Source organism: Diceros bicornis, chromosome 8 (genome assembly GCF_020826845.1).
Source record: "Diceros bicornis minor isolate mBicDic1 chromosome 8, mDicBic1.mat.cur, whole genome shotgun sequence".
Lineage (NCBI taxonomy): Eukaryota > Metazoa > Chordata > Mammalia > Perissodactyla > Rhinocerotidae > Diceros > Diceros bicornis.
The window spans coordinates 48,398,867-48,412,556 of record NC_080747.1 but is presented as its reverse complement, the minus strand read 5'-3'; the positions used below and the strand labels follow the sequence as shown (position 1 = coordinate 48,412,556).

At 33.5% G+C, this 13,690-nt stretch overlaps 1 protein-coding gene across 14 annotated transcripts in view; it reads right to left on the bottom strand.

The window, feature by feature from the left end:
* The window catches only part of ADGRL3 (adhesion G protein-coupled receptor L3), a 784,802-nt gene that overhangs the window by 327,179 nt on the left and 443,933 nt on the right, over positions 1-13,690 (bottom strand). For all 14 annotated transcript variants that reach the window (XM_058547158.1, XM_058547157.1, XM_058547171.1 and 11 more), the window contains one exon: positions 12,063-12,172. In XM_058547158.1, the coding sequence (XP_058403141.1) occupies positions 12,063-12,172 (110 nt within the window). The remainder of the gene's footprint in view (positions 1-12,062; positions 12,173-13,690) is intronic.

Genomic DNA, 13,690 nt, shown 5'->3' with positions numbered 1-13,690 from the left:
CTGTTAAACTCTGATACACACATGGAGCCGACTATCAGTTCTATTGGCGCCTGAGCAATCAAATGAATCCAGGAGCAAAAAAAATGGAAGCCTTGTTGCAGGAATAATGCATTTTGTTTCCAACAAATCTGAATATGATCTCCCTTCTGAGCCTTTCCTGTTATCTTGATAAACTTAACATCAATGAGTTCTCTAAGAGGTAAGGAGAACAGGGGAGAGCGCAAGTCAAGGAAAATCATAGTAAAGGAAATTGTATGCTCTGCCTTCGGGAAAGATTCATTCTTCTCTTCACTCCATAATTCCATTAGTTGTTGGGTTTTTTTTTTTGTTTTTCTTTTTCTTTTAACTGAAGACAGTTTTTGGCACCTATGAAATTTTAATGTTACTGAGTACTGAACTTATTTCAAGCTGCTCTAAAAATTGAGATGAGAAAAGATTTGCCATGCAAGTTTGGATGCATAGTTGAAGGCTTTCAAAAGCAAATGGTTAGTGTGTAGTGAACAGAAAAGCAAACTGCACACCCCACCTTCTCTAAAAATGTTCACTTACTGGCTTTCTCCAGGCAATTCTGAAATAAATTGATGAGAAAGGTCATGAGGCTTGAAATTTAGCTGTTTGCACAAAACGACTGCTCTGTCATAATACTGAGAAAGTTGGGTTTTTTGATATTTCAATATGCCATCATTAATTGCATTAATTATAGGCCATATCGAAGATAAACAAAAAACAAATAATCAAGCAGTCACATTAGGACCATTTTGAATTCTGAAATTTTTCTGGAAGAATGTGAATTAAAATGAGGGACTGGGTTAGAATTCTAAATTTCAATAAAGAGAATATATTTGAATCTTTTATAATTTTGAGAGTAAGCCTTAATCACTCCTTCCATCTCTAGACTATAGGAAACCTAGTCTGAAATTTAAAGAAACAGAGTAACATGACAGAAAGACAATTAGCAGTTAAAAGTCAATGAGTTCTAACTACACAATCATCAACTATTTCACTTATTCTAAGTCTCAAGTCTTCATCCCTCAAAAACATTAAAAGATGGGATTAGATTACTTTGTAATGAAATTTCACTGTTATTACCTAGAGACGGTATGTGAAGACTCATATAATAGGGGCTCAACCAATATTTGTTGAATGAAATAAATGGACATGGCCAGAGTCCACCTGGACACATTTGAGGACATTGGCACCTCCTTATCTATTGCTATCTACAGGGAGAAATGGGACTGGAGGTAAATAAACTGGTAATAAAAGCTAATACCAGTGAGGAAAGTATGAAAATAAAAGATACAAGGCCAAAACTCCATGGAAAGCTTGAGTGTGATTCATGCAATTACCAGTAGCAGCAGGTCAAGTCCAAAAGAGATGCAGAACAGGAAATTTAAGCAATAAAAGAACCCACAGACACCCAGTGGGCTGAACGTGGATTCAGAAAATTTCCCTGGGCGCCGCCCGGTGGTGCAGCAGTTAAGTGCACGCACTCCACTTTGACAGCCTGGGGTTTGCAGGTTTGGATCCCAGGTGTGCATCGACACACCACTTGTCAAGCCATGCTGTGGCGGCATCCCATATAAAGTAGAGGAAGATGGGCACGGATGTTAGCCCAGGGCCAGTCTTCCTCAGCTAAAAAAAAAAAAAGGAGGATTGGTATCGGATGTTAGCCCAGGGCTGATCTTCCTCACAAAAAAAAAAAAAAAAGAAAAGAAAATTTTCCTGATATGTCTTATATCACTTTGGGGTTAAAGAGAACAATCCCATAAGAGAGAACTGGTTTAAGAGCTAAATCATATGGCAGATTCCCTTGTAACTAGCCCTGAGAAGGACTCAAAATCCAGAGGTGATCAGAAATAAAAAATGAAGAATTAAGACAGAAGTCTTGTCTTTAAAATTATCTGATGGTCAAGAGCACTAGAGAATGCTATAACTCCATGATGCCTGGGGCTCGCCAAACCTTGGGATAAGCTAACAGTATTACGTAATTCCAAGCCTCAGTGGACCATAGAACTGATTGTCAAATGACTTCAAAAATGGGTGAAATGCAACAGGCATAATTAATTTGAATGGCTATGATATACTGAGCGTTTCTAATATGACTGTCATTGTACAAAGATTTTTACATATATTTAACTTTCACAGGAGCTCTGTAAATCGGTCATCATCCCTATCTTCTATGTGAAGAGACTCATTCACAGAGCAGTAAAACAACTTCACTAGAACACAGGTAATAATTGGAAAAGTCAGAACGTAGATTCTAAGGCTCTCGCTCTTAACTACTATGTTATACTCTCATGCTTGAGAGAACTTGGTAAGGCCAAGACAGAGGAAATGTGGTAGGACCTGATGAAGAGCCTAAGTAATAATTAGAAATACGTCTTTGCTATAGAGACATAGAAACAGCTGCTTCTTTTCTCTACATATTACTTACTATTCCCTTCTGCATTGGTGTCTGTTCTAATTGAGATAGAAAAGCAATTAGCATAGAGAGAAGAAAATATATTTATAATATATATGAATAAAAACTAAACAGAATTGAGTTACTTTCCCAGTCTTTGATTCTGTGTTGATACGATTACTTGAAGGATGACAGAATGATGAGATTATGGGTTCTTGGAAGTTAGCAACCAGTCATATTTATATTATTGGGGGCATTTGGATATTATGTAATATTTTAAAGATGACTAGGTTTGCATTAAGTGTTGGTAAAACTAAATTAAATTAATACATACAGGACAGATGTTGAAGTCCATAAACATGAATTTAATTCAAGTATTACACGTCAGTTATTGTGGGAAATTCTTGTCTGTTTAAAGATATAAAAAAATTTAATCACTACATTTATTCATCCTATTTATCTAGCTCATATATTCACAATTGACTCCTTATTTACCCATTCACTATTTCTGCTGCCTCATAGAAATAGTAGATAGGTGTAATATAGTAAAATTGACTTAACTAAACAGTAACTTGACTTGGGTTTGCCTTTGGTTTGATATATTCATAAAGAGAATTAAAATGACTTTTGTCTATAACGACATGCTGCACACTCCATATCCAGCCAGTCCATGATAGAAAAGGTTTAAATGTTTAGATTTAAAAATATCATAACAGAAATATACGATAATCTTTATTTAGAAAACAAAACTATGTCTTTATTAGTTCATGTCCTAGGTAAATAATGAATTTTTTAAACTATATTAATCATTTTAGAAAAAAAGTAATATTATAATAGGTTGTAGTAGCATTCTATTGTTGCTGTAACAGATTACCACAAACAGTGGTTTCAAACAACAGAAATTGTCAGAAGTCTAAAATGGGTCTTAAGGGCTAAAATTAAGAGGTCAATAGAGTTGTGTTCATTCTGGAGGCTTTAGGGGAAAATTCATTTCCTTGCTCTTTCCAGCTTCTTAGAGGCTACCTGTATTTCTTGGCTATTGGCCCTTTCTTCCGTCTTCAATGTACATCACTCTAGTTTCGGCTTCTGTTGTCATATCTCCTCTTTCCAACGTTAACTCTCTTGCCTCCTTCTTGTAAGGACATTTCTGATTAGATTGGGTCCACTTGGATAATCCAGGATAATCCCCCCCTCAAGAACCTTAATTTAATCACATCTGCAAGGTTCCTTTGCCATTTAAAGTAACATATTTACAGGCTCTGGTTAGGATATAGATTTCTTTGGGGGACCATTTTTGAGTCTACCATATAAGTATTTAATTGTTTAAAAGACTGGGTTTTATAGGAGGGTTTTGAAAAATTTTTAAGCAATTAAAAAATTTTACAGTATTCACAGGAATTGTGATCTCCTACCATTTGAGAAATTCCTCAAAAATAAAACAAAAATATTAAAATTTATATAGTTTTTTCCCTTTACTAACTACCCATTTTAATGAGGTATTAATATGTTAAAATTTAAATATTTGAATGAAGTACTTTCTAAGCAAATTAATTTTTTCTAGTTTCATAAGATTAATAATTGGAGTACAAGAAAATTAACAATGCTCTTTCATAGTATTTTAATTGATTTTACATGTATTTAGGAAAATGTTATTTGATTTGATTTGAAAATGTTAATTGATTTTACATGTATTTAGGAAAATGTTATATTCCATGTTTTTAAATCCCATGTTTATGCCACTTAATTTGAGCACCTTATAAAAATTTCTTTGAATTAAGTTTAAGTGCGTAAGCTCTATAATCTTACTATTTCAAATAAAGCAAATGAGCATGGGTCAGCTAATCCCTCAAACTTTATGTCTGTAATAACATTTTACTTCCTAAACCAAATATTTTCCTAACTCTAGCAATCCAATTAATTTTTAATACTCTCAATTCATCTTGTTTCCTCATAATTCGCATCTAAGTGTACATTTACATATTATTAATCTACTATAAATACATATAAATCCTAATTAGGTGTTGATGCCATTTGATGGTTTGCTTTATTTGATATAAGTTTACCTTTATGTTACTGCAGAATCATGTAATATTTCCCACAATATATATTTTAAAGCTAGTCAGTTTATTCAATTTCCCTCTGCAAACATATTTTATTTTTTATTTTTTTTCCCCCAAAGTGCCTATAGATAGTTGTATGTCATAGGTGCACATCCTTCTAGTTGCTGTATGTGGGACGCGACCTCAGCATGGCCGGACAAGCAGTGCATCGGTGCGCGCCTGGGATCCGAACCCAGGCTGCCAGCAGCAGAGCGCGCGCACTTAACCTCTAAGCCACGGGGCCGGCCCAGGCAAACATACTTTAATTCTTAATAAATCCTAGAAATGTGAAAGAAATTGCTGCTTCATTATCAATGGTATTAATAGTACTAACTGCTGGTTGTTATCTCTCCAAGTCACTCTCCCTCATCTTAACAGGGCCTCGGTCACCCTGACCTCCTATCAAGTATCAGAACAGGCTGACCTCTCCCCAACCTCAGGGTCTTTGGAGCAGCTGATCTCTCTGCTTTGAAAGTTCTTTCCCAGGCTCTTTGCCTGACTTCCTCATTCTCATTCTTCAGGTCTCAAATATCCTCTCTTCAGAGCAGTCTTTCATCACACCTAAAAAAGCTGGCCCTTTCATTGTTCTCCATCATACCATCGCATTTATTTTCTTCTTGCATTTTATCATTGATGATTCTATGTATTGGTTCATGAGTTTATTATTTGCCTTACCCATGAGATTGCCAGCTCCATAGTGCCAAAATCTATTTTTCCCTGGCACTTAAGGTAGTGACTGACCCATAGGAGGCACCAATAAACTTCTACTGATAGAATTATTGTTGATGCAAGAACTTATTGCTGTATTTTGAAAATTAAAAAATATAGTACAATTTAGGAGTGCTTTTACATCTATTAGCCTTGATTAGATCCAAACTCTAAAACAAGAGTTGCAAATTTAAGTATCTTCAGAAGCCAGGAGACATTTTAAATGATTTAGTGAACCAGGTACAACACAGTAAGTGCTGGGAAATATAGCAAATAGAAAAGAACAGACCCTATTTAAAATGGGCAGCCTCTACTCAGCTCTAGCCTTTGTTGCCCAAGGGAACGCAGGCCCAGTGTTTCTCCAGACTTCATGTTAAATCTGACTTTTAAGTGTTTCGAGTGTTTAAGGCCTAAGGAATCCCCCTGCAGGCTGTATTTGGCCTAAGGCCCTAACCTGCAGTCTGCTCTAAAGTTTACTGAGGGATCCGATCCTTCATTACCACACGTAGGTTCTTTGCCAGCCCCATTCTCCTTCCTTGGAAACAACAGTTGGATACTGGATTTCATTCAATCTTGATGTCCCAGCCTGGATCGTTACAGGAATTAGAACATTTTTGAAACTGATTCATTTGGACATGGAGTCCTTAAGAGACTGTCCACGACTTCTTGCTCTCTAGATCACTGGATCTTATTTTATTGGACCTGCTTTTCACCCTTTTCCCTTTGATTCTGAAACTACTACTCTCTATTTCCCCCCCCCCAAAAAAGCTTCTTTTTTTTAACTTAAGTTAGTCAAAATTGGTTTTTGCAGATTTGCAAACAAACATTTCTCATTAATATATCAGTTAGCTACATTCAGAAATAGGTTATTGATTTTGTGCTCCACACTGTGATGGGTATTAGGAACCAGAGGAATTGCAGCATGCAGGGAAGTCATGATTTCTACCTCGCTCATCTATGAGTTCATCTCCTGTGTTTTGTATTTTATGCAACATCAAACCATTTTGGTTTGACATTCACCAAAACAATTGCTTATCTTACATTGTCCCACCTGCTAAAAATGGTTGCCCTTCTCACTAAAGTCTATTCATTCTTTAAGACTCAGCTCAAGGGTTATCTCTAGAAAATCTCCCTGAAGATACCCGCAGCCTGCCCCACACAAACATCAGCCACTATGGGATGGGTGTGTCTTCTCCATACTCCGCTACTGTGAAATGCTCAATTGCTTTGCTGAACTAATAACACTGTAACTTTGAGGATCTTGAGCCCCATTTGACTAAATTCCTTGAGGGCAGAATCTTTATCTTAGGTTTCTACCCTAGCGTTTAGCATGGTGCCTGGTCTGCAATAGATGTTGAGTGATGGAAGGAAAATGAAGAGGGAGGTCTTGAAAGAAAACAATATAATCTAGGCTGAGAATAATTTCCAGGAACGTATGAAGCAGCTAGAAAAAGTTATGAGAGAGTTTAGGATGAGGACGCCCAAGAAAGTATAGTCCACCTATTCTTCCTGTTTTCCAAACTGATGATAACAATTTTTATGAATATATAATATTTTTAGCATACAAGCAAAGTTTAAATTAACTATTAAATAACCACCAATTCATTTGCAAAAGCTTTATGAATTCTCTCTTAGGTGCCAGATACTGTCAAGCAGAAAGAAACTATTTGAAAGAGAAAGAAAGAAACTGTAATGGAGAGGAAAAGAAGAAAAGAAAGAAAGGACGAATTCTGTTTCTATTGTTATAAATATTCTAAAAAAGAGAATTTAGATAACTGATACTCCTCTTACAGAGGGAGTGATATTTATGGGACAATACTTGCTATATTATATGAAGACATACAGAGGAATAAGATGAAAAACAAATTGGATGCTAGTAGCATTCTTGCAGGATACACTCACAATCACCAAGCATTTTGGAGAAACTAAAATTCATATAATCTATATTTTTACCATAGATCTTCCCTTTGAATTAATAAGGTCTTGTTTGTACACGGGAGTTTCTTGTGTTTATCATTCTAGCAATGAACATAATACTTTTGGAGGAGCAATTTTGACTATATTTTCTTTTTTCTTACAATCATCCAATACATATTTATTGAATGTCTCCTATTTGTCAGAAACTGGAAAACTGCAGAGGCATTGGGAATCAAATTATATCTTGACATTTCTGTGATTTTTAAAAATTAAACATATGGGTTAATTTCAGCAGGAGTTTTAAAATATGTAATTATTTATTTACATAAGAGGAACCAAAGTATGCACATATTAAAATATTCACTGATTTGAACATTAGTTGCAAAAATGTATTTAGTCATTATAACTAAACACATACTTAAAGACATTTTTATGTTTTAAATGCTGCAAAAAAGTATAATACTTTTTTCCTACAGTAAAAAAAACAAAACTAACAGATAATATAATCATTTGTAAATATTCATTTTCCAATAATACTCATTTTGCATGTCTTTCCATAAAGACAATCCCCTCACAACTGTTCAGCTGGCTAATACGAATGGTGAGAAAGTCTGTAAGTCCCATAACATAAGATTGGTTAATAAAACACTCATTTCAAGTAGCTTTCCAAATTGTGTGCTTCCCCCACCTATTTCCTAAGAAAATCCACCTTGAGGGAAGATTGCTAGAATAAGTAATATGTGCTTTGTATTTCTGAAAAGAAGAAACAAAGGACTGAAGAGAAAAGCCGGATTGTAAGAGAAGACAAGCACTTTTTGAGTGTAATGTGCGTAAAATTGTATGCCTTGGAAGAAAGACAAATTGTCAGCAGGATACAAAGTAAAGATTCTTTGCTCAGAAATACTCTGCGTAGGTGGTTAGTTGTTTTATTGTTTTCTCTCTAACACAAGTCATCCCTGTAAACTGGCTAAATGAAGGAAGCTCTACTTGAAGACACCACAATTTCCATCCCAGATCAGGCCAGAAGTGATGGAGGTGGGGTGAGAAGAAGGAAGATGAGAGAGCAAAAATGTACATCCGTAATCAGTGAGGTTTAACTTCTTGAATATTTGGGTCATCTCCTGGGAAGAAAATATCACTAAGGAGGAAATTCAAACCTCAAAAGAAAATGCAAAGGCTATAAAAGTCGCATCGGAACTAAGATATAACAGGAACAGAGAAAAGTATTGATTCATTTGCCCCAAATTTGGTCACAAACAGGGTATCTGTGAACCCAAACAAGCAAATACAGACAGTAGGAAGAAGTTAAGACTTAGAAAAGATTAAATATAACTTTGGCAATTCAGAAAAATTGAGTACAAGATAGTCAAAGAAGGCAGCCTCACTAAATTGTTTACAGTCACTAATTTTTCTTCTTTTCTTTCCTATCAGCATTTTTTTTAAAAAAGTCATACCATTTGGTTAATTTAGGCTAAGGTTCTTCTAAAACTGAAATTTTTCAATTATGCACCTATTTACTGACTCCTAAAACTCTGTGCAAAAATTACTGCAAGCTTACCTTAGATATTTTTAACTCTACTTCTCCTGTGTGATACAATGAACTTTGCTGAATTTTTTTGTCTGTATTACTTCTAATATGCTTATAGATCATTAATATTTATATTTTCCTATATTTCTATATATTCATTTTTTCTATATTTTTCCATGAAAAAGTACCACCTTAAAAATCAATATTACCATGGAAAAATATACACATACATACACACAGAGCATGTATAAAGAAAGAAAATATCAATATATTTTTTCTACATATCAATATTAAGAAGAAAACATTCATAAATACTAAATATATCACTATATACACTAAAGTTTGCCATCTTAAATTCAAAATGAAAATGAATATTACTGCATTGTATAAAAAATAGAACCTAACATTGTTTCATTGTTTACTCAGTTGTTTAATTAGAAGATTTTAAAATATTAATATTGAATCCTAAATCTGAAGTTTGCTTCTACTAATATAATAGGCGTCTTTTAACAAGTGTATTAAGTACAAAGATTTTCTCTTACAATACAGCTAATTTAAACAACTTCTTAAGTTACTCCTTGATAAGAGCCTCATTCTAAATTGTGGCTGGTATTTTTATAGCACAAACTAGTTTTTGCCATACAGCTTCATTAGCTATTTGGGAAAATAAAAATTTGCAGTGATTCAGCTGCTTTAAGAAAAGAATACAAACCTTTTAAAAGTAAGTAGCAAAAGAACTAAGAAAAAGAGTCATTCATCGTTCACTTGCTTTCACCATGTACCATTACTGTACTGATGAAAACTGTAAGAGTTAAATATTGAACAAAATTGAATAACTCATGAAAATATAAAAGGAAACATCTATGGGGAGAACTATAATTGTGTCCTTCAGAACAGGAATTAGAGACACACTCAAATCTTCACTCTGCCATTTTCTAGCTATTCTACATTTTACAGGAGACATTTACTTATCCAATGGAGCTTCAGTTTCCTCTTCAGTAAAATGGTGATACTCATACCTAACACAGGGAGGATATTGGGAGAATTAAATAAAATAATGTATGTAAACACTTAACCCGGGTAGTAAATGACATGTGGTAAGTGCCAATAAATGATAGCTATTTTAAATAAGTGAATCTTCTCAGTGTTGGAAAAGTCTGTGTATTTTATGTTAGAGACAAGAAAAAGAGCTTAGTATTGATCTAAATCACAATTTACTACAGATCAGGGAATGTCTACAAGGTGAGATTCAGAAAATTTTAATAGCTTACCTGAGCTAAGGACCCAGGGTTTTTGTTAAGTAACCAGACTGTATTCTAAACCCAGGCTTCCTGATTTCTGGTTGTCTTTCTGCTAAGCCAACCTATTTTTGAAATGAGTCACTATAGTTTATTTCATAGTTTATACTTTCTTTTGGATTATTTTCTTTAAAAATAATGTTAAATATACTAAAAGAATTCCCAATTATGCATTATACTTTTAAGTGAAATATACTGAAGATAATTTAAACACAATCATGCTATATACCATATAAATTAAACTGGTATAAAAGGTGGCAAGTGGTTGCACCTAAATTTATAATTCTTATTTAATTTAAAAAATTGAATAAATATTTAATATAACATGGACATACTTCTAAGGCAATCAGTAAATTTTCAGAATTATCAGAAACCTGTAAAGATAAGATATTCAGGAATCAAATTGCTCATCTCTGGAAATTTTTGAGAGACAGGAAATCTGTGGCAAACCACGAGCAAGTTCTTATTTATGCTGAAATGATTTAAGTAGATGATTTTTCAGAATGAGTTTGGCAGAGGATTTTGGAGTAGCTATCCTCAAAGAAATTCTGAAGAAATACAGAAAATTAAAGACACAGCTGTGAAAATCTTTACTTTTTAAAAACTGTGAAAAAATCTGTAATTTGACATTTCTATTTCAGCTTTCATGTTTCAAAAGTATGATTGTAAGCTCACTACAACTGTTTTTAAAAATGAGGTATATCTTATTGTATATTTTTATAAAATGCCTTTGGAATCAGCTGTTCTACATATTTCACAAAGATCTTATTATGCAATACAAATATAATTGTCACAGTTCCAAAACGGACTACCAATGTTATTTCTTTAAAATATCAGTAATGAACAATAAATGGTCAGTACAAGCTTTATATTTTCATAGAAAGGTCTCTGGAGATAACAATATAAGAAGCATAACCTCAAGTGCGATTTCAATAAAACCTATACATTTAGGCTTTTTCATAACAAAGAAAATTAGTTTATAAAAAGTCACTAGATAAACCTTCTCTAATCAATCACACTATAAATAAAGCAAAAATAAAATTTTCTCTTGATTGTTTTCATCATTATTTAAAAATTTCAACTCTCTCTTGCTGGCCAAATTGCTCTCTATTATTGGAATACGCACAATGACAGCTCATGAGTAATGTGCTGCTTCTTAAATAAGCAGAAATGAGGCAAGCCTAGAACTATCTCTTGGCACCGTAAACTTGCTGATCCCCAGATACTTCACTTCTGAGATGTCAAAGGAAGTCAGAACCTGGGATTTGTTTATGATCCCAGGTGTTTTATACCTCTGGAATCAGCTGAACATGTAAGATGAGAATACAGGATTTCCTGAATGATCTTCACTAAGAAATCTCATGATTAATTAACTAGTTAGATCAAAAATATTTTATTTGATATAGTGATTCTTCCTTTGGGTAAAAAAATCAGAAAATGTTTCATTTTTGACTGTTTGAGTCTTCATTATTCCTAAAGAAAAAATAAGTTGTTGGCATATACCATATCTGACATAAAGGGTGAAAAGACACGCTTTTGAGGCTGTAAAAGATACATTCTGAAGAGTGCTTTGGAATTTCAAATAGATTTGAAAGAGTGCTTTCCAAGAGTTCATGGAATCCTTGTATTTTCTTTTCAGTCTGCCCTCTCTGAATGAATATATTTTTAATCATCAAAATGTTCATAGCACAGAAAGCTTAGATATAATTGCTTCTATCAAATTCAAAATTTATCAACGTCTATATCGCTAAATATACAAGTATATTATTCACTTTTGCTTTCTTTTGCTTGGATCTGGAGGGATGTAATGTTGACATACCACTCTTTCAACCTTTTTCTAAGTACTTATATTCTTGCATTAAGAAAAGAGTTTTAGAATAGGTACCAATGTATAGAAACATATAGTCAAAATTATACGCTGCAGTATTATGCAGCAACATCTAATCCTTCCAATGGTAGGGAGCATTTATTATCCTGAAAAATTAAAATTAGCCAGTTCTGTTCATATAATTTATGTGATTATTTTTATGTTTTCATAGAGAATATTTTGTCAATGCATGCAAAATAAAGCTTAATTTCTTTTTATAAGAAAATTATATGAATATACATACTGTAAGGGACACATTCATACTGCACTTCAAGGTATTTATAGGTTCCCGGACACGGGTCTGGAAAAACATCAGGACCAGCCACCACTGCACACTGGGTCCTGTTATTGCACCTAAAGGCAAAAGACAAGAAAAGAAGAAATAATAAGTTTATGCAAAGTTAAATCATTATTAACATCAATACTCATTTCACTTTAGCTCCTGTTACACAGATTTAAATAAAGTTTTGGCCAATTTAGGGTTTCAGACTTATTAAGGAAATATCTGCAGTATATTTAAAAAAAAAACTAGACATAAAAATCAATTCATTCAGTTTATTCATGCTAACTAATTTAGTATTTGATTGAACATAGCATGATTTTGAGTTAGATTTTAAATCGTGCTTAAGCAAACTAACTGGTCCACAGGATACTGCCAATGTGAAGACACGTAAGAAGGATTGTTTGATAGGAAACACTCACTCCTAATATAAAAAAAAAAAAAATTAAGAAAATATAAACACAGAGTTTTGTTAGAAAGTTATAAAATAAATTCACTGCTTATCATGGCATTCATTTTAAAGGTAGTGAAAATATGATGCTGAAAAGCTTTTAGCTAAACCTAAAAAAAATCTGTTAAAGTTAATATTTAAATATTAAAATATATCTTAAAATTGGGGCCGGCCTGGTGGCATAGTGGTTAAGTTTGGCACACTCTGCTTTAGCAGCCTAGGTTCGTGGGTTCGGATCCCGGGCATGGACCTACACCACTCATTAAGCCATACTGTGGTGGCAACCCACATACAAAATAGGGGAAGACTGGCACAGATCTTAGCTCTGGGCCAAGCTTCCTCAAGCAAAAAGAAGAGGATTGGCAACAGGTGTTAGTTCAAGGCTGATCTTCCTCACTAAAAAGAAATAATATATTTTATATATATATATATATATATATATATATATACACACACACACACACATCTTAAAATCTAACTTATATAAATCAATATAATAATAACTAACCCCATAAGTTAAACCATTTTTAAGAGTTGATTCTCCTTGTGTTCAGCCAAATAATGACATTAATCTCACAGATTGCCGTTCACAAATACCAATATTCTATAATTTCAAATAACTTTGAATCTCCAAAGAGATTAGTCAAATACTGCTATTTAAATAGAAATAAAACTGAGGCATCCTTTGTGGCAATTGGGCTAAACAGATCTGAGCCACTCACATTTAATCATGGGTAAATATACATATAATTAAATTAATTCTTACTCTGAAAAAGACACCCAAGTTCAGAGTGGCCTTGTTATGGTAAATTTTACTCAGAAACTTTCTAAATTCAATACTTTATCAATAGGTAGACAATTCTGTGGAAAAATAATGGTTTTTCCCACCCAAAATATTGGCACTAAGTGTATAGGATGAGACATTCTAATTATCCTCTGTTTTATGTTCTTGTTTATTCATCTCAGAAATATAATACCTCAGGCCTAGATTTTTCTGTCACTTTCTTAAAAAGATGCTCTATGCTCTGATATGACATATACCTCTGAATCCTGGCGAGGACTGGCAGGATAAGGAGCATCTAGACCTGAACTCATTTTGATTTACAGTGAAAGTGCTTTGTGTTTACTTGAGGCTACCGTT